Source organism: Mesoplodon mirus (genome assembly GCF_964341445.2).
Source record: "Mesoplodon mirus genome assembly, chromosome: 12".
NCBI lineage: Eukaryota > Metazoa > Chordata > Mammalia > Artiodactyla > Ziphiidae > Mesoplodon > Mesoplodon mirus.
Window position 1 is genome coordinate 45,953,887 of NC_138988.1, and position 22,116 is coordinate 45,976,002.

Consider the following 22,116-nt stretch of genomic DNA (forward strand, 5'->3'; position numbering starts at 1 on the left):
CCTACTTCTTAGGGTTGTTAGGAAACTTAAATGACATTATACATGAAAAGTGCTTAGAGCAGTGTGTGGCACACAGTAAGTGCTCAATAAACATTAGCTATTATTCCTGTTTGTTAAATGGTCTTTAACTATGGCTCCTACAAAAGGCATAAAATGTTCTCCCTCTTTTCTTGGAACTACTTGTACTACTTTGAAGAATGATAGTTTTTCCAAATTGAAATAAATACAAGACATTTGATGTGTTCACTTACTTTAATAACACTACATTTACCATGTTATCACCATGGAATGTAAATTCAGGTTAGACGAGAGAATTTCACAAGTACAACAAAGCATTCTGTAGTATACCAAAGTTTGTATAGTGTCTGACCAAACCAGCTTGCTCATAAATCACTTCCATTACAGGCAATTTATTTAGTTTAACATTTATGATTCTTTCAGAGAAAATAAACAGACTGCACACATTTAAAAAGTATTTTTCATTTACCTTTGCATTAGCACTTAAAATACACATTTCTATTTCAAAATGCCATTTAAAAATTATTCTAATATAACAGCAGCAAACTATAATTCTGCAATTACAAAACAGCTAAACGGGGATCTACAGTTAAGTTATTCTCATGTTTACAACTATGATTCTGAAACAGATACTACTTCAAAGCAGCTGTTACCAGCTCTTTAGGTTTGGTTTAAACACACACACATAGTTGCTGGGAGGTTTATAATTATTCCGTGCAGTGTTCTGAAAGGGTCCTTCAAGAGCCAACCAGACCTTAAAAACTGTACTCAGTCCACAAGGCAGTCAGAAAGAGTTAAATTAACTGGGGTAAATAGGATTCCTACATTACATCAAAAGCATATGATATTCTGCAACAACTGGGAGCATTTTCAGGTTTGGCATGTTGTCCTCTTTACAAGCAATTTTATCAGAAGAGTTTAAGAAGGTGGACACTGTACCACTATCAAATGCATTTAAAAGTGACATGTTTTTCTGCTAATCTGACTCCCCTGAATGACCTAGCGAGTGAACTAGTCACTAGGCAAATCAAGCCTACAAGAAAGGAAGCCAATATTCAAATTACTATGTTATTGTCCGACCCACAGAATTTATTTTTAACATAAACATATAACCTCAATATGAGATGTCTAAGTAAAGCAAGCACCACCAAGACCAAGACAGCATCTCCTCTTCTAAGGTTTAGGTTTTGCCCAGAATTCTTGATACATGGAATAGCCCATACCTAAAGAAAAAGAATGCTAGTTAAGCATTTAAATATTTTCTTCAGTATTAAAGGATTAAAAACTGTTCATAAAGTAGCTAAAAGTAGCACCCTTGCTAGCATACACTATTTACAAGGGGAACAAGGCACTAGGCTGCTTACATTCTTGCTTTCTTAAACAATTCAAATTTCTAAAATTCTTTTTACACAATTTCCCAAGTATCTCAAGGCCAGTATGACTAGCTCACACTGTTAAAATAGCAATATTTATCTGGCAACTTTAAAAGGAGTTACTCTTGCTATATAATACCAGATAAAGTCAATTAATTATAAAGCCTATAAAAGCATGTAATATCTTTTCCACCTTCAAAAACTCAATAAAACAGCAATCATGTCTCTCCCAGATGATGGATCTTATTACCAACCCTATTTACATATCTAGACTCTTCAACGAAATTATAAACTCACGTGATGGGCAGTACTATCTTTTCTTTCTTTAAAACCTTAGTAAGATTATATCATAGACAGTAAAACTATGTCACTACTTGAACTATTTTTATTAATTCAGTTTTTATGTGAAAATGAATATAAGTGATATTTGCAAACTGCTTCAAAGTCAGCTAAAAGTATCTACCTTGTTTTATTTACAAAGAAATCCATTAATGGGGAACCACAAATTTGAAATGTCCTGTAGGAACCTACCAAGAGTCATTGCTCCCACAACAAAGCCTTGGGCTGCCACGCGCATGTGGATCAGGTGAACAGACATTTTAGTATTGCCCCTGCTCTTCAATTTATATAATCCATATGCAACGATTGCTGCAAAACCTGCCACTCCTGTAGAACAGACAGTCACAAGTATGTCAGATGCATGGGGGCAGGGTATCATCAATCAACGTTCTATTTTTTTTATAAGGATGCTTTAGGAGACCATTAACCGGCTAACATACAAATTGAATTTTTAATTTTTCCCCCTCAGAACTAAAAATCCACAATTGGAAGCAAACAGTAGCAGATCCAAAAAGTTAAGATCATCTTTAAAATGTGGGCTTGTGAAGCCAGTAAATAAATTCCTTTAAGAGTGCCAGGGGAACTCTTCTCTGTCTTACTTCCATCCCCAAAGGCAATCAGTTAATACAATAGAGACTGTAATAAACCACAACTGTGAGTATAACAACTCTTAGTCTTGTGAGTCCTTCCAGCAAATCATTGAGACTGATGGTAGTCTTGGGGTCCCAACACATTCACTGAAATAAGTCACTAAAACAAGAAGTCTGAATACACAGAGAAGAATTTTTATAATGAGAGCTACATCATACCAATCTAAGCATATTTCAAGATATGAAAAAATATTCAAAAATAAATGCTTTCAGGAAATTCCTGATGAACCAAACAAGTTTACCACACTTCTACTGTGTTAAAGCTTACAATAGCTTATTAGACCATCAAAGTCCAACTTACCAATGGGGACAAATGGTGCCTCTCTAGCTTTTCGGATAAGTTTAGATCCCTGATCTTCATCATATGAAGAAAGAGAAACATCTGTGTCACTTGACATAGTGATTGAAGAATCTTCCTGAAACAGAATTTCCATGAGGTTCTGCAGTTAAAAGCATACTTCTTTTATAAGATTATTCCTTTAAGTGGTACCAAAAAAGGCAAGATACTAGCCTGATTATATGAATTAGAGGGCAGAAAAAAAGATTCATTTCTATCACAAAGGGACCAAGGCTCCATTCTCCCTTTTTGGTCAATTTTTTTACACAGGACGCTAGTAGGCATTTCATCACAATAAAGTAATAACAAATTCAACTTCACCTTAGTCACAGCAACTATGTACATACTTCCTTCTGACTGAGCTGAACAGACTATAAACTTTACCCGTAGATAAAAAAGGGAGTCAAACATAGTATATAACTACACAAGTCTCTGATTGACGTCAATTACAATAAACTCAAAAGTTAACTGCCATTACCCATATAGTCCTACCTTAGCTTCTGGGTTTTTCATGTGCATCATACTCCCTTCAGTAATAATAGCTCTCATTCAACACTTTGCTATTCAAGGGCTTTAGTAGTAGTCAAGGTCCTCAAAGAAAATCCAACTCTAGAGGGGAGGCTTAGTGCTTAGTTTGAAAAGTGAGATTGTCCCTCCAAGCCCCCGTCCTCATTGGGAAGAGTCCAATTCTGTCATCTGACAGGGAAGAAAACCTTAATCCAGATGAGTTGTACAGTATCACACAGCTAGATAGAAGAAATTAGGACTAGACTTTCTCTTCTTTTTTGTGCTCCATTACCTGCTAATTGAATAAACCCTTACTTTCTCTGAGCTTTTATTATATACAAGGTTCAACAAGCTCAAGGTTCAGGATGCTCACTATATATGTGAAGAGATAGAATGTAAACACTGAAATAATGTTTCACAAATTAGATTCTTTAAAATAGACATGCCAGAGTGGGATCACTTTGCCAACAGAGAAAATGAGAATTTAGAGTGTGACGTCTTTTGGATAAAAAAGTTTGGGAAGTTTCAGAGAAATATTTGAGATTGGCTTTCAAGATACTACATAAATGATGACTTCCCTGGCGGTCCAGTGGTTAAGTCTCTACACTTCCACTGCAGGGGGCATGAGTTCAATCCCCCGTCAGGGAACTAAGATCCTCCACGCTGTGTGGCAAACAAAACCATACAAAACAAAAAAAACCAGCAACAAGATACTATATAAATGTAATAGATGGTAATATTAAATATTGTATTTATTTTAGGCCAGTATATTTATTAGTTTCCTTCATAACCAATCTAAACTTCCCAAAGGCAAAAGTTTCAAAAACTTTTGTTTTTATCACAAATTCTCCTTCAACCTCCCTCACCAACCCCATATTCTAATCACATTAAACTTCTTAGAGATGCTCTCTAAACCTCCAAGCCTTTGCACAAGCTACTTCCTCTGCCTAAAACGTTTCTTCCCTTTTCATTTCCTTCAGATACTCTTTCTGGGCTAAGTCCTCCCATTTTTCGGTTTCTTGCCTTAACTGACCTGCTCTGGAAAGTCTTCTCTGACTCTCCAAGTTTATGATAAGTGCTTTGGTTACGCAGTCCCATAGGACCCGATGCTTTCTCTATAATAACTCTTTCTTATAAATGCAAGTTTAACTGTTTTTCTCACTAGAATCCTTGAAGTCAGGAGGTTACACCTGTCCTGCTTTTGTCTATACCATAGCCTGGCATGATGCTTATTACATAAAGTAGACCACAAAATGTTTGTTGAATAAATTTTAAAGTAATATTTTCAACAATTAAAATTATTCTCAGGTAATTAGAAATATTTAGTGAAAACTAACAATTATACACATTTGTAGAGTCAGTAATAAAAATGTCAAGCTGTTTGTACATAAGTGCTTATTTTTCTTTTAATTCTTATACTGTATCTATGAAAGAACACATGATAACCTGAGTAGGTCTTGGATCCTTGCAACCACAAGAGACAAAACCATTATATACTACAATCCACTTTTAAAAACTAGCGCCTTCTTTTACATATATGAAATCATGTTTTCTTCCTCTGCCTTAATTATTCCTAAACTAAGAAGTCATTTGGGAATTGTCTTTAAAAGCAAGAAAGTTGGTAGTTTTTCCTTTAATCTCTCACATCTGGATAACTTTAACTGTCCAACAGGTCAATGGAGCAAAAGTTCCCTTCTCCTTCCTTTCAGCGGGGAGGAGGATCACCTTTCAGCAGTTTGTACAGACAGGACATTAGATCTGGCTTTCAGAAAGTAGTCCCTGGGGAAAGAATCAGGGCGTGAGGGAACCATGTGGTCATTATGTCTCAAGTGACTAATGATAATCTGTCTCTGATCCAGAACACCTTGTGTGCACATTTCAGGATAAAATAAAGGGGAATATTAGAAGTCCAACATATCACAAAGTTATTTGTTACTCTATGGTTCAAATTATATATCTAGCATAATATATATCTGCAACACTCCCTGAGTAAAAGATTTTGATAATTCTCTTCCTAATGATCACCTAGAAGTTTCCCACGTATTCATGATTTATAGCCACCTAAATACAAAATGGTTCACTTTTAAAATATCAGGGTCAGTAAGTACACATCATATAACTTAAGAGTAAAAACCCAGGGCTTCCCTGGTGGCGCAGTGGTTGAGAGTCTGCCTGCCGATGCAGGGGACACGGGTTCGTGCCCCGGTCCGGGAAGATCCCACATGCCGAGGAGCGGCTGGGCCCGTGAGCCATGGCCACTGGGCCTGCGCATCCGGAGCCTGCGCATCCGGAGCCTGTGCTCCGCAACGGGAGAGGCCACAACAGTGAGGGGCCCGCGTACCGCACACACACACACACAAAAGAGTAAAAACCCAGATTATTAATCCATGCCAATAGGCTTATTTTACAGAAGCAAAAAAAAAAAAAAAAAAAAAAAGGTTATGAAGGGTTAAATGAACTGCTCAACAACAGGAATACATCTCTGGCAGGGTAGGATTAGAACCCAGCTCTCCTGATACACAGTTGTGGGTTCTTTTGATTGACAATATATTGCCAAATCATCTGTCTTATAATGCTGGTATGTATTTAATCTGAAAAACATTTAAAATCCACTCCTTAACAGGAGCCCACATCTCCTTCTTTTAACTGTAAAAAATGTCAGTCATGCCTAAAATTAAATGGAACCTTCTTTCCCAGTGACTTAATTCATCTAATGATTTCAAGTGTGATTTGAAGATTTTTTTTTCCCTAGCGCCACTTCTGAATTTTCCTTTATTATCATTTTGTCATCCGCCTGCAGCAGCTGACCCAGATCTCTGTCAGAAAGTTGAATAAGTACAAAAAGAGGCACCTATAACCAGATACTCAAAGCCAGTTTGGAAAACACGAAGTAGTCTGTAAACTTGGTAAGATACTACTTAAGACCTTTCCAAATGCATGGGAACCTAGAAAAGGCATAAGGGAACTGGAGCTGCCCAGCATCACGTGATGTAAAAGATTTAAGGATCTTCACAGCCCGTCATTTTGGTCACTGGAACTACTATCTAACAACAATGGTTTCAAATTTTGATTTTGCATCCGTTACCCGTCAGCCTGTTTAAAATGGCTGCAAGGCGCCACCCCGGAAGATTCTGATTCAGATGGTCTGGGGCAGGGCCCAAGGAATCTGTATCTTAAGAAGACCCCTTCAAGAGATTCTGGTGCACAGGGAAGAAAGAGAACCCTTGGTATACAAAACTCAAATACGATTATCATGCTGGGGCCTGGTACCGCTTCAATCCATCATAACTTTTTATCCAAACCGGTCTGGGTACTTCCGAAAGCATAGATTCCTTCCTTAGGGATTACCCCGAAGAGGGAAATAACTGCTTCCCGCACCGGTTAAATAAAAGAGGCGAATAAACCTGCCGAATCATTTCGGCTGCTCCCAATACTAATCCCGTGCTATGTTTTGTAATTTCTAATCTGGCAGGTTTACTTTTTCGGGAGAAATGTAAATTACGTCAGAGATGCTTGATACATGCCCGGGTCCTTCTTACCTTCCTAGGGCCGAAGGGGGTCGCCAAAGGTGGAAGGGAATAGCGGCCCGGGGAGAAGATGAAGCCGATGGCAGGAAGGTCGTTTGGTTTTACGCCCTCCTCTCAACCCTTCAACTTTCCTCCCCTCTCTCTTCTTGTGACCTTGTCAGGACTCCATGGCCGGAGCGCTCGCCCTCTCAATCCCTCCTCACCCACCCCGCTCTACGAGTTCCCCGAAGTCGGCCCCAGCCCCGTCCCTCCCCAGCGCCATCCGCGAGGCTTCGCTCCTCAAGCCTTTGCTGCATCCCCTCATAGGCTCCGTACGCCCTCACCAACCTCCCCTGCACCGCGAGGTGGGGCCTGAGCCCCGCCAACCAGACTTCGCCCCCTTCAACCCAGGCATCGCCCCCACTCCCAGTCCTGCGATCCCCAACCCTCCCAAGGTGCTCTCAGCCCGGCCCAGCGCGGCCTCACTTCTTCCCATCCCACGGCCCGGCGTCCCCCGCTCCCAAAACCCCGGCATGCATCACTTACAGACAACTAACTGCACGACGTCGCAGGATCCTACCGGCTTCTGACCCACCTCGCGCACCAGCAGTCGGCCCGGCTTTTCCCGGTCCCGCCCACAGCCGGCCTCAGCCAATCAGAAGCCAGTGGCTGGTACGCCGGTGTCCGTGCCGGCGGGTGAGTGCGGGCCTGTACGCGGTGGGTGGGGCGGCCCGGAGCGAGCTCCGGATTGGCTGGGGCGACGTGCGCGGGCGGTGACTCCGCGTCCCCGGCTCTCACGTAGGGATCGCGCCAGAGGTGAGAGGTCGGCGACTGGGATTCCGCGGAGGAAGTGTAGGATTCTTGGCCCTTGGCCAGGTGGTGCTTGAGATTACTCTCGCCCTTTTCCTCTCGTGACGCGGCGGCGGCAGCGAGCACCGCGAAGGCGGTGTTCCGAGCGCCGGCCGGGCGGGGCCGCGGATCAGGGGGTTCAACCGCGGCAGGTCCTTGGGGGGCTGCGGGTGAGGAGGGAGCACGTTCCTGCCTTCGGGGGCGCCGGCGGCGGTGGGGCGCTGGAGCCACTCCCAAGCCCTGGCGCCACGAACGTGCGCTGTCGGCCTCCGGCTTGGCGCTTACACTGTGGTGGGAGGAAGCCACTCATTGCAAGTACGGGTGACTCCACCTAGATCGGGGTGGTTTACCTGAGGAAAGAAGTGTCAGAGGTCCCTTGTGGCAGTGAACTTCCCGGGACAGAGCCCCAAATTTGTTCGTAGAGCAATCGATAGCTACCTGGCGAATTAGTGCAGAGCATCAAGCGCTACCGTGAGGACTCTAACTAAACTAGAATCTCTGGATGTAACCACGAAACGAGGCGACTGCGAAGTGCTTTATCCCACAGGTAGAAGCTCAGTGTCTTAGGCTCAGGATTTTGAAAATCTTTTGTCTCATAATTGAGTTAAAACACTGGTAGGAAACATTCATGCTGAGTACGATAAATTAAAAACCCTTTACTTTGGTCATGTGGAGTACTTCCAGCTGCTTGAGGGCACGTATTTTGTCTGGTTCATGCAGGCATCTCCTTGAACGCTGTCTTTGAGCTCAGTAGGGCCTCAATAATGTTAAAAGACGAAGTGACAGGGGCTTCCCTGGTGCCACAGCGGTTAAGAATCCGCTTGCCAGTGCAGGGGACACGGGTTCGAGCCCTGGTCCGGGAAGATCCCAGATGTCTCAGAGCAATTAAGCCCGTGCGCCATAACTGCTGAGCCTGTGCTCTAGAGCCCGCGAGCCACAACTACTGAGCCCGTGCTAGAGTCCGTGCTCCACAACAAGAGAAGCCACCGCAATGAGAAGCTCGCGCACCGCAACGAAGACCCAACGCAGCCATAAATAAAATAAATGAATTTATTTTTTTAAAAAAAGAAGTGACAACTGATGCAGTAGCTGGAGGGCTTAAAAGATAAGTAGGGGGCAATTCCTTGGCGGTTCAGTGGTTAGGACTCCACGCTTCCATTTCAGGGGGCACAGGTCGATCCCTGGTCAGGGAACTAAGATCCTGCGTGTCGGGCAGTGCGGCCAAAAAAAAAAAAATTGGAAAAAAAAAGATAAGTAGGAAGATCAGGAACTCATTTAGAGTAATTAAAGCGATAAAAGAGCCTGACAGATTTGAATATGAAAGTCATATGCATAAGTAAAACAAGGGCTTCCCTGGTGGCGCAGTGGTTAAGAATCCACCTGCCAATGCAGGGCATGCGGGTTTGAGCCCTGGTCTGGGAAGATGCCACATGCCACAGAGCAACTAAGCCCGTGCGCCACAACTACTGAGCCCGCGTGCCACAGCTACTGAAGCCCGCGTGCCTAGAGCCTGTGCTCCAAAACAAAGAGAAGCCACCTCAGTGAGAAGCCCATGCACCACAAGGAAGAGTAGCCCCCGCTCGCCACAGCTAGAGAAAGCCCGCGCACAGCAACGAAGATCCAACGCAGCCAAAAATAAATAAATTAATTAAAAAATAAATTTAAAAAAAAAGTAAAGCGGAAGTCCCTTGATTCTGGAAAAAAAAAAAAGGCTAACTGCAGCAGTGACCACAGCATGTTCATTTCTGAAGAGGATTTATATGACTCAAACTAATGTTAGCTAATTTGCTAATTTCCAGAGAATGAGATTTGGGGTCAGGCAGACCAGTGCTGGTCCCAACTTAGCCACATACTAGCCATGACCTTGGGCTTCACTTTCTTCCTTTGTAAAGTGGGGATAAAAGTAGTGGTGGTTAATGGGGAAATAAATGTAGAGTGTTAGCTATTAGTTTAAAAATTCCTATGCCATGCATTGTGCAGAAAGATGCAGACCCTGCCCTATTTGTTTAAGAAATGATCTCTTTCTGATCATATGTAGAAACCAAAATCTTGGTAAATGGTGATGATGCCTATCTGTATCAGATGATGCAGAAGTTTTTTTTAAAGATTGTTCTGCTGTACCTTATTCAGTATCATGTTACAAGAAAACAAGTGACAGCTGATTAAACTTAAAATTTTCATAAGACATTGGTGACACGTGTACAACATATATTATTCCATTCTTTGTGTTATTTCAAAGTATGATATTGATGCAGAAGACTTTAAAAAATTATTTGGGTTCTCATGTATTAAATTAATCCACCTGTAATTTATAGGAAGGCAGCACAAGAAGTCTCTGACAGCTTTGCTAATTTCCCCTCTTTAGAGAGCCTCTGTAACTTCTCATGCTCCAAGTAGCTGTCAGCACATGGTCATATGCACTATAAGAGAAATGGGCTTCTAAACTCAGATTTGGGCTAAGGCTCAGCTTAAAGCTACACTATCTGTTTTTTGACATCCTTAAAAAAATACTGTGTGGGGTTTCCCTGGTGGCGCAGTGGTTGAGAGTCCACCTGCCGATGCAGGGGACACGGGTTCGTGCCCCAGTCCAGGAGGATCCCACATGCCGTGGAGCGGCTGGGCCCGTGAGCCATGGCCGCTGAGCCTGTGTGTCCGGAGCCTGTGCTCCGCGACGGGAGAGGCCACAGCAGTGAGAGGCCCGCGTACCGCAAAAAAAAAAAAAAAAAAAAAAAAATACTGTGTGATCTTTGTGGAATTTTGTCTAAAACAAATATTAAAACTTTTGAGAAAATTGGTAATATCTTTGACTTTTCAAACTACAGTTGAGAGTCACAGTCAGCAAATACTGGACATGTATATTGTGCCCTGTACAGGACTCAGAAATTAGACTCAGTTCCTTCCCTGAAATAATTTATCATCTGATTAGGTCAAAGGAACAGGTATAGAAAAGTATCAAAAACAGTCTGTGATAAGTGCTTTGAATGGAAATCCAGGTAGATATCATAGTGAGTGAGCGGTTTCAAAGAAGGCTTCTTGGGACAGGGGCTTGAATGAGTGGGCTTTGAAGGATGACTAGCATGTAAATAAGTTGAAAGAATATTCCAGAAAAAGGAAACAGTGGGCAGAGGAATAGAGGTAGACTATGGGATTGTAGCTCTGGCATGGAGGACAGTGAGTGGGGAAAAGGCAAAAATCTGTGACTAAAGCAGAGTCAGAGAATAATGGAAAGTAGGCCTAAGGTCACTGGGGAGGACCTTAAACGCTAATCAAAGAACTTGGACAGTATTATATTAGGTGGCCCTTGAAGGTTTTGGAGCAGGATGTTTCAAGAGCGGAGTGAATTTGAGGTACTTGGTAGTGAAGTTGAATGCATTAGAAAAGGACTATCAGCATTTCTCTGCCAGAAGACAAGACTATTCAGTATGTAGCTTATTATATTCTTTATATTGAAGCCATATCCTGGGTCTTAAGGATAGGGAAGGCTGCTACATGCTGTAGTGTCATCCCTCTACCACCTTGACAAGTCCTGTTGCTTTAAAGTAGCAATAGTCCATACAGTCCAGTCTCCAGGGAGAATTGACTAGGGTCCAGGCTATCATAAAATTCCAGACTCCACAGCACGTCCGTAACTGAACATAATTATCTCTCTCTTCTCCTTCCCCCTGCTCTGGACACCTCTTCCTCATAATCCTGTACTTTCTCTTTAAATTCCCTGACTTGGTTGGTAGAACTGCTTTCCATCCCACTAACTGAACATGAAACCTGGGTAAATCCTTGATGCTACTCCTACTTTTTTTTTTTTTTTTTTTTTTTTGCGGTACGGGGGCCTCTCACTGTTGTGGCCTCTCCCGTTGCGGAGCACAGGCTCCGGACGCGCAGGCTCAGCGGCCACGGCTCACGGGCCCAGCCGCTCCGTGGCATGTGGGATCTTCCTGGACCGGGACACGAGCCTGTGTCCCCTGCATCGGCACTGTGCCACCAGGGAAGCCCGCTACTCCTACTTTTGTGCACATGTAGCCAGTGACATGTGGGCAGATAACTGAATGACAAGGGGCCAGCCTTCTGAAGATCGGTGGCAGAGGTGAGACTGTGCCTTCAGTCTCATAGTACTGTGCTCTGACCAAACTGGCCCAGTGATGTTGAGAGGATCATTTATACAGGAAAGCACTTAAACAGATTAAATAAGGAAATACATTTGCATCATTTTACGCTTGATGCAAGACTGTTCACTGATAATATTTTCCAACAAAAAGCTGTGCGGTTGTCACTAAAAAATGGATCTTGGATTCACTGAAGCTCCTCAGAATTCCTTTTTGTTCTTCCTGTTAGTTATTTGGCGGGGGTGGGCACAGAACTTCTCTAACTGAGCTGAGGCCCTCCTGCCTCATTCCCTTGCTTTGGAGATAATTGGATTTGGAATTAACAACACAACCATCTCGTCTTAAAAATTTATATAATTTTATGTATACCTGAAACAAACACAACACTGTAAATCAACTATACTCCAATAAAAATTAAAAAAGAAAAAGGTAATGCAAATCATACAATGACCAAAAAATTTATATAATTTTATATCCTATATAATTTATTAAATGTGTCTTTTAGTAGAGAATGAGTAAGCAGAATTTGGTCTTTTAGTTTTATGTGGTTTATATACTGATTTTAAAAATTAGAGAATTTGTAATCTTATATAAGCTATATAACTGAAAAGATTGACTTATTTTTATAATCTGTATTTGTACAGGTAATTTGACTAGACTGCGCAAAGAAAGAATCGATCACTGGAAGCAAAAGCTTTCTGTTCACCACAGGTGAACAGCTCTTTCCACCAGAAAGGATAAACATGATTTTCCACCTGGGCTCCCCAGCTGGCTCCTGGTACTTGGTATGATGGAGAGTACCGTGGTTATGCATGAACGTTGGGTTACAAGCACCCTGGCATCAGAACCTCTGTTAAACATTTTCACCCACAGCACCTGATGGTGTGCTGCACATGGAAAATACTTGTTGACTCAAGACTGTCTCTCTGCAGAGGTGAGTACCTGAGTTCAGGGACTCTAGCTGCATTTCAGCTACTGGGGCTGCAGTAGCTGGGCAGGGACTGTGGGCTCCCGTGGCTTCTTAATTCTCGTGATCACCCACCATTGATAGTCTCCCTTTCAGAACCCTCCTCTCCTCTCCCCCACTGCCTTGGATACTGATGGCCTCTCTGCCTCCCCCACTCTGTCTCTCCCAAAAATGATTTAGGGCTATTTTTACAGCCTGCTAATTCTCCGAGAATGAGGTGCCTCTTATGGAAGGCACTGCCATACTCAATGGCACTGCAAATAGGTTTCTGTTGACATCTCCAGGCCCTCCACGTCATTTTGCCGTGACACTGATTGTGAGGCACCATCTGTTTGTCTTGATGGCTTAATGAATTGAGGGCTCATAAACGTAGCCAACATCTAAATTAGATCCATATCTCAATAAGGACAGGATAATGGTCTCCTTTGCCAGAGATGGATGGACAATTACTTCTGTAACTCTGAGAGAAAAATGGATTATGCAGACACTTCACCCAAATTGGCGGCCCTGAATTACCGTCCGTGTGCTGATGCTTTTGCTCAGGGACAGGAACCTGCCTACCCTGTTTCTGGAAAACCTGGAAAAGAAAGATTACGTGCCTGACCCAAGTTCACTCAGTGAATCAGCAGACAAGTGCTAGCCATCAAAGTCCTTCTGCTACTTTGTTTTATGAGAGTCAGAAGAGTTTCTAGAATGATGAGTATTAAAATAACTGTAGAAAAAGTGACCTCATAACCTTGGCCTGTCGCCTAGTACAGTATGTCTGATTAGAGGGAAATGATAGGCCATGAGATGGCTAAGTATTAAGTGCCCTGCGCAGATCATGATTTCTCCTGAAATTGGGTGAGTTGTTGCTTAAGGGCAGTTCGCTCTTTCCTTTAGCTGGGATCTGGAATCCTTGTGATCCCTGAGCTATAGTGAGAGAGTGTCCCTGGCCCTCCCTCTTACCTGCAAGCAGGTAAGAAACAAGCAGCACCACATGCAGCTACCCAGACAGCCTGCTGTACGACACCAGCACACGCTCAGCGCCTCCCATTCTCTGGGGACACTGCTACGTACTTAATGTACTCAAGTGATCATTAAAACAGCTCGATCAAGTAAATATTATTATCCCCATTTTACACATGAGGAGACTGAGCTTCAGCATGGTTAAGTAACTTGCTTATGTTTCCATAGAAGCAGAGGCAGGATTTGAATCCAGTCCTGTTTAGCTCATACTCTTTCTGGAAGGTTCCATTGCCTCTGTGCTTTCTTTTCCTTGCCTGTGCCTGGTCTTTCTCTTACCTTCCATTTTCCCTGTTAGAATCCTTATCAATCACAACTTTTGTTTTGAAATGTGTGTGTGTGTGTGTGTGTGTGTGTATGTAAGTATATCTATATATGTATGTATATATTCACAAACACATGCACTTTCATATCTGTATATCTATATTTATAGATATTACAGATATTTATAAATAGAGGTATAAATAAATAAAATGAGGAAAGGTGTACCCCTCAAATGTGTGGTTTTTTTTTTTGTTTTTTTTTTGTGGTACGCGGGCCTTTTACTGTTGTGGCCTCTCCCGTTGCGGAGCACAGGCTCCGGACGCGCAGCCCCAGCGGCCATGGTTCACGGGCCCAGCTGCTCCGCGGCATGTGGGATCTTCCCAGACCGGGGCACGAACCCGTGTCCCCTGCATCGGCAGGCGGACTCTCAACCACTGCGCCACCAGGGAAGCCCAAATGTGTGTTTTTTTTTAAGGGGAATGTAATTTATTTTAAAAATAAATTTATTTATTTTATTTATTTATTTTTGGCTGTGTTGGGTCTTTGTTGCTGCGCGCGGGCTTTCTCTAGTTGCGGCGAGCGGGGGCTACTCTTCGTTCCGGTGCACGGGCTTCTCATTGCGGTGGCTTCTTGTTGAGGAGCACGGGCTCTAGGCGTGCGGGCTTCAGTAGTTGTGACACATGGGCTCTAGAGCGCAGGCTCAGTAGTTGTGGCGCAAGGGCTTAGTTGCTCCGCGGCATGTGGGATTTTCCCAGACCAGGAATCGAACTTGTGTGCCCTGCATTGGCAGGCGGATTCTTAACCACTGCACCACCAGGGAAGTCCCCCCTCAAATGTTAATGCTGGTTTTATCTGAGTATAGAATAATAATTTGTGATGTTCATTTTTTTCTCTGTGTTTTTCTTTTCTGTATTTATCAAACCAAATTTACTGTGATCAGAAAACACTTTTTAAAGTCTTTTGTATCCTTTCAACTTCATATGCTACTGCCTTTGTAAATAAAAATCTTTCCTGATCTTCAAGCTGATGCTGCCCCTTTTTCTGTTTCTTTCTTTTTTTTTTTTGCCCAGGCCATGTGGCTTGCAAGATCTTAGTTCCCCAACCAAGGACTGAACCTGGGCCACAGCAGTGAAAGTGCCAAGTCCTAATCACTGGACCACCAGGGAATTCCCTGATGCTACCCATTCTTATTTTGAAACACACTCCCTTTCCCTAGCACTTTACATTTTGTTGAGTCATTTTTAGCATTTTGCTTTGTATTCTGTGTAACCTTAGTTTCTCAGGGCCCCACTCAGATATGAAGAGTCAGGGAAGCACACCTAATAATAAAAATGGTAACAGAAGAGTTATTACTCCAATCTGCTCCCGTCAAGAAAGCTAGGATCTTCCTGCTATATCCACTATATGCCAGTCTTACATCTCTTTTCACCCCTGTGATCTTAGCTGTGTCTCCTCCACATTGCTGTTCCCATGACATGAGTCAACTGTCATGCTCACTCTCGTGTTTAGGCATGATGCTGTGCCGTCTCCTATCACTTGGTGCTAAGCTATGCCCATTATTCTATCAGGCCCCATACAGTCCAGGCTGTGCCTCTGTTCTTTTTCACTGTGTTGAAGTTGAGGAAGGACATCTCTTCCCACCCAGGTTGTACTTTTTCAAGTACAACCCGTACAAGTTACCCCTTCCCCTTGTTTTCTTAATCTCTGATAAAACCTGTTGTGTGACAACTCATATGTATGAGTTTTTCTGTCTTACAGCACCCCTCCCCTACCCACTTGTCTAGAGGAACTTGTACTAAGCTAAGTCAGGGGTCAGAATAATCTGACCCAATCCTTCCCTGTTCTCAGTCAAGGGCCCTGGACAGAAGGGCCCACAGCTGTGCTTTTGTGCTCCCTTCTCCCGTTCTCCCTCTCTCTCTCTCTCTCTCTCTCATCTGAGAGATCAAGGTGTGATTTCATTCTGTAACTTCATCAAGTGTCTCTGGGGCAGCCTGTTAGCCTTCATCTCACCAGTCATTGTCTTTCCAGGGAGGCCTGTCTGGGGCTCCCAGAAATGGAAGCCTGGTGGCCTGCTCTGACATACGCAATGCTTGAGTAGACAAGCAGAACCAGCCCTCTTTGGGCTATCAGTCCACTGTATCCTCTTCTAACCTCTCCATTAGTTTCTAAGACACTTGGAGAGGAGCTGAGCACCATTCAGCTTTGTACATCTGAAGCAACTAGCATAGTTACATAGGATGGCAAGAACTCCATTCAACGTTTGCAGAATGAATTACTACAATCCATTGAATCTTGTGCTCTGCTTTTCTTCCTTAACATTATTGCAACAAATGATCAAATAAAAGTCAAAGTTTAGTTCCACTTTGTTCTATGCTAAGTATATCACACTGTTTCGGATTACTAAGTTTTAAAACATTGAGATGTAATTCACATACCATAAAATTCACCCCTTTAGGTTGTACAATTCAGTGGTTTTTAATATATTCACAAAGTTGTATAACGGTCAGCTTTAATTCCAGACCAGCATTTTTATCATGCCAAATCTGGGTGATACCCATTAACTATCATGCCCAGTCGCCCTCTGTCTCCCCCCAACCTCCCCCCCGCCCCCCGCCCAGGCAAGCAATCACTAATCTATTTTCTTTGTCTATGGATTTGCCTATTCTGGATATGTCATAAAAATTGAATCATATGATATGTGGACTTTTGTATCTGGTTTCTTTCAGTTAGCACAGTGCTTTCAAGGTTCATCCATGTTGTAGCATGTATAGGTGTTTCCATTCCTTTTTGATGACTAAATAATATTCCAATGCATGGGTATGTGTGTGTGTGTGTGTGTGTGTATACACACATATATGTACACACACACACACCACATTTTGTTTATCCATTCATCAATTGATGGACATTTGGATTGTTTCTACTTTTTGGCTATTATGAATAAAACTATTGGGAACAGTCATGTACATGTTTTTTCCGTGGACATATATATAATTTCAATTTTCTTGGGTATATACCTATACCTAGGTGGATCATATGGTAACTTTTATGTTTAACTTTTTTTGTTTTGGCCATGGTACTTGGCTGTGGGATCTTAGTTCCCTGACAAGGGATTGAACCCACACCCTAGGCAGTGAAAGCGCAGAGTTCTAACCACTGGACTGCCAGGGAATTCCCCCATGTTTAACTTTTTAAGGAACTGCCAAATTGTTTTCCAGAGGAGCAGTACCATTTTACATTCCCAGCAGCAATTAATGAGGGTTTCAATTTCGCCACATCCTCATCCACACATATTATTGTTCATCTTTTTTGATTATAGCTATCCCAGTGGGTGTAAAGAGGTATCTCATTGTGGTTTTGATTTTCATTTCCCTGATGCTAATAATGTTGAGTATGTTTTTATGTGCTCATTGGCCATTTGATGTTTCTTTGGAAAAGTGTCTATCCAGTTTATTTCATGCTTTTATCATATCATAGGGTGTTGAAGATTGTCAAATGCTTTTTTCTGCATCTACTGAGATGATCATGTGCTTTTGTCTTTTATTCTAGTAATATGGTGTATTACATTGGTTGATTTTAACATGTTGGGCCAACCTTGCATTCGTGGAAAAAATTCCAATTTATTATGGTGTGTAGTGTATGTTGTTAGATTTGGTTTGCTGGTATTGTGTGTGTGTGTGTGTGTGAAACTATATCCACAAGGGATATTGCTCTGCAGTTTTCTTTTCTTGTAATGTCTGTTGGATTTTGGTATCAGAGTAATAATGGCTCATAGAATGAGTTGGGAAGTGTTCCTTCCTCTTCTGTTTTTTGATCGATTTTGAAAGGATTGGTGGTAGTTCTTTAAATGTTTGGTAGAAGTCACCAGTGAAGCCATCGGATCATGGGCTTTTCTTTGTGGGAAGTTTTTTGATTACTAATTCAATCCTTTATTATAGGTCTATTCAGATTTTTTGTTTCCTTCTAAGACAGTTTTGGTAGTTTGTATTTTTTCTAGAAATTTGTCCATTTCTTCTAAATTATCTAATTTGTTGGCGTACAATTGTTCATAGTATTCCCTTACAATCCTTTTTATTCCTTTCTTAATCCCTCTTTTATTCCTGATTTTAGTGATTTGAGTCTTCTCCCTTTTTTCCTTCTTCCTATTTTTTTAAATTTTTTCAATTTTGTTGATCTTTTCAAAGAACAACTTAAAAAAATTTTTTTCTCTGTTGTATTTTTGTTCTCTCTTTCATTTATTTCTGCTCTAATATTTGTTTTGTCTTTCCTTATGCTTGCTTTGGGTTTAGTTTGCTCTACTTTTTCTAGGGTCTTAAGGTGGAAGGTTAATTCCTTGATTTGAGGTCTTTTTTCTTTTTTAACATAGGCATTTGCAGCTATACATTTTCTTCTAAGCATTGCTTTCACTGTATCCTATAAGTTTTTTGTATTTTGTTTTTGGTTTCTTTCATCTCAAAGTATTTTATAGTTTCCCTTGTGATTTCTTCTTTGACTCATTGGTTACTTAGGAGTATGTTGTTTAATTTCCACATAATTGTGAATCCCCTAAATTTCCTTCTGTTGTTGACTTAATTTAATTCCATTGTGGTCAGAGAACATACTTTGTTTGATTTCAGTTCTTTTAAATTTTTTGAGACTTGTTTTACGGCCTAACATATGGTCTATCCTGAAGAATGCTCCATGTGCACTTGAGAAGAATGTGTATCCTGCTATCACTGAGTGGAGTGTTCTATCCCAGTTTTTAGGTATTCACTTTCACCTGGTAAAACACTGTTCATCCTTTGAGTCCCAGGTCCAAAGGATTTCATCTGTCAAGTCTTTCTTCATCCATCTCACCAGCGAAAATGTACAATTTCCTCATTTGAACTTCTGTCACGCATAACTATGATATATAGATAAGCCAACACCCATAACTGTGATATAGCCTTTATTACAAGTCAGTCTTTCTACACGCTGATGTTATGGGTTTCTTTTGTGCAGGGACCAAGTCTTAACTGTATCTCCATATCCCTAATATGGAGTATTCATTAGTGACTTTAAAGCATGACATTAAAAGGATGAGAGAATTTGGGGGTTATTGAATACCTTTTAAATATTGAACCCTAGGCTGTGTACTGTAGAGAGTGGAACAGGAAAAGAAAGGCAGGGCACTCTACCTCTAGGGAACCTACAGCTTAGTTAAGAAGACAGTATATCTGCACGAGAAACCTTTAACACAGGATCTGACCAAGTGCCAATACAAGGGCTCTAGGAGTTGGGCTTGTCCACTTTGTCTCTGTCTCTCTCTGTGCGTGGGAAAGAGACTCACAGAGCTGTGAGGTTGGAACAACCCTCAGGACTCCTGATTCCCAGTTGTCAATCAGTGTGGAATCCTCTGGCAGCTGATCACCCAGCTTCCACTTGGACACCCTCACCCACAGGGAGGAGGCCCACTAAGGACTTGATGATGGTTGTTTGCCAATTTTGGGCAGCAAGGAGAAATTGAATTGCTTTTTAGCTACCAAACACCCTTCAATCTTTCCCATAAAAGAAACTATAAGCCTGAAAGAATATGTGTAAAGTCAATAAGGAAGGGAAAGAGCTCTAGTCAGAAGCTTTAATCTCAGTGGGATAGGTCACAGGATACTTACATTACATTTTGATGTCAGGTAAAGAAAGTCAGATCAAGTTCATCCTGAGAAGGGTCACTTCTGGCAGAACCAAAATAAATTATTTTCTGAGGCCTATTATTTTCCCAGAGCCCACCTATATATGAATGTTCTGGGAAGGTCTGAGGCTACGAGATTTGGAGAGGTGAATTCATCCCACAGACCAGTTAGATATTTTATTCTGTCTAGTTTAGGATTAAAGACCAATGATTTCAGGGGCTAATTAGGGTATTTCTGGAGTCTTCTTGTCAGGAATACAGTGTAGTAAGGAAGGTTTTCAAGCCAGAATGTAAACTGTTTTCTCTAGAAACCTCTGAAAATAGAATTATATTAGAAAATAAAATTATATTATGAAGTACCTACAATTTTGGTGGTGCACACTAAATAAAACAGGAGGATGATATAAGGGCTGGCCCATAGTTGTGTGTAATAGTTGACCAAATGAGTAATATCTTTGTTACAATCTTCACGGTCCCATTTATTTTATTTATTTTTACTTATTTATTTTTTTTTTGTGGTACGCGGGCCTCTCACTGTTGTGGCCTCTCGCGTTGTGGAGCACAGGCTCCGAACGCACAGGCTCATGGGCCTAGCTGCTCCGCGGCATGTGGGATCTTCCCGGACTGGGGTACGAACCCGTGTCCCCTGCATCGGCAGGCGGACTCTCAACCACTGCGCCACCAGGGAAGCCCCACGGTCCCATTTATTGACAGCTAGTCAGAACACTGCTGGGCAGAACACTCCTGGGGGAGGGGAACCTCAAGCCACCTGATATTGGAGAATTAGAGAAGGGACGGAACTGGTCTGGGGGATAACAGACTTGAGCAGGGTGGAAGAATGGGCAAGCTTTGGGTGGACAGAACGAGAGAAGAGAGGAGGGTTGGTGAGAGGGCCACAGAGGTTGGATGTATAAGACACGTTATTTGACCAGTGCAGAGTACCTAGGAGGCTGTAAACCTGGGCTTTGGTAGAGGCAAGGCACAGCAAAATTGCTATCTTCGTGTCCACATGGGTGTGTCAGGAGTCTTACAGCTTTTGAACAAGATTAGCTTACTAAGTGCACGTAAGTCATCCATGTGACTGTGCTCTAGGCAATAGCACCTACTGAGTTGATGACTAAGGCATTCTGTCTATGACTTACCAGAAATTCTCTTCCCAAGGAGGTCAGGGGAGAAAATGGGAGTGGTGAGCCAGGAATAATGGGCAATTCTGGGTGGGCCAGAGTGAGTCACCTTCCCCAATGCTAATAGCAGAAGATCAGGCCAAGGGCTTGTGTCTCTGCTGTTTATTCTCTTCACCTTTTCCCGAAATCCTAGCTCTGTCAGCTCTTTCATCCTCTGACTTTTCTGATAGGGCCCTGGAGTTGGAACAGCTCTAACTTTACAGATAAAGGCCCTGAAGCCCAGAGAGGCCTTATTCCTACAAAACGCCAATTTCAGAGTTGGGACTAGAAAGGCCTCTTGACTTCCAGCCCCCCTGCACTTTGTCCTTTCACCACGTGGCTTTCCTCTTTGAGTCGTCTCCCCATGGTGTCAACTGAGAGGCAAAAGGGATACAGAACAGGACATGGCAGAAACTTGAAGTGGTGTCCCTCAACCATAAGGTGCCCCAGGGAACATAAGGAGAGGCAGGAGGAGTCTGGGGCAGAGGCCCATCTACCATGACCCTATTCTCCCTTCTTTTCTTCTGCAATGTAGTCCCTACAAGTGACAACATCTTGCTTTGAAATTTTGTCTGTGACTCCGCCACCCCTGACGATTTGGCATAGTCAACAGGATATAGAGCAACACAGCAGAAGAGCAGAGGTATGATGTAGGATGAAGCAGCAGGTGCCCAGCTCATGAGATCCCTGAATGTCTTACTTTTATATTCTCCTCCCTTGCCTTGCACTCCTGGTCATTCTGTACCTAAGGTCTGTCCCTGGGCTGGTTTACTTTTCAGAAAGGTTTTGTAGCTTCCGGCAAGCATCATAAATGAAACCTGTTGGTCTATCTGTTTGACATCTGTTGTAACCCTCTCCTCTCAGACCCCTCAAAATCAGGTGTACTCTCTTTCCCCTTAGGTTAGATAAATGTTCTATGGATGCTCCTGTCTGGGTCAGGAAGGAAACTCCAACAACTCTCCAGTCAGTTAATTTAAAACATCTTGGTCCCTCTTTTGTATAATTTGGAATTGGTTATACCAGAGATGGCCCAGAAGTTCCAAGACTGATCTTGGGACCATAATTTCCCGAAATGTTTAAGGCAAAACAAACAAACTCTCATCATTGCCAGACTGAGTCAGAGATCTGTGAGAAAACAAGGAAATTTCCACCCAGCAGAAGTGGCAAAAGCTCATTAAGGCTATTGGTGAAATTCTTTTCTGGGAAGTCTTTTATGTACCTGTAAAAAGCCCTTGATAGCAAAAGATCAAGCCCTCCTACCTTTAGAGGTGTCCCAGTTGTCACTTGATGCCTCCTTATTCCAAATCCACCCTTCATTGCTTTGCCTGTGATATTAGAACATTTCTTCCTGTCAGCAGGCTCAGGGTAAAGTCTATCAGTAGGGGGTGCTG

The 22,116-nt window shown here is 42.4% G+C and overlaps 2 protein-coding genes across 4 annotated transcripts in view; one reads left to right on the forward strand and one right to left on the reverse strand.

Annotated features, from left to right (window-relative positions):
• Window positions 1-214: 214 nt before the first annotated feature.
• Window positions 215-7,299, reverse strand: HIGD1A (HIG1 hypoxia inducible domain family member 1A). Of its 2 annotated transcripts, XM_082638170.1 has the most exons (4): window positions 7,281-7,299; window positions 2,682-2,796; window positions 1,923-2,057; window positions 215-1,241 (listed from the first exon to the last, which is right to left on the reverse strand). In XM_082638170.1, the coding sequence occupies exons 2-4, from the start codon at window positions 2,776-2,778 to the stop codon at window positions 1,192-1,194; spliced, it is 282 nt and encodes a 93-aa protein (XP_082494296.1). In that variant the 5' UTR covers window positions 2,779-2,796; window positions 7,281-7,299; the 3' UTR covers window positions 215-1,191. The 2 variants fall into 2 exon arrangements, with proteins under 2 accessions (XP_082494296.1, XP_082494297.1); XM_082638171.1 differs by lacking the exon at window positions 7,281-7,299.
• Window positions 7,300-7,523: 224 nt separating this feature from the next.
• The window catches only part of ACKR2 (atypical chemokine receptor 2), a 53,407-nt gene continuing 38,814 nt past the window's right edge, over window positions 7,524-22,116 (forward strand). For both annotated transcript variants that reach the window (XR_014295420.1, XM_082637241.1), the window contains exons 1-2: window positions 7,524-7,606; window positions 12,324-12,613. Coding sequence is in view for 1 of the 2 variants with exons in the window: in XM_082637241.1 (XP_082493367.1) it covers window positions 12,559-12,613 (55 nt within the window). In the remaining variant the exon portion in view is untranslated. The remainder of the gene's footprint in view (window positions 7,607-12,323; window positions 12,614-22,116) is intronic.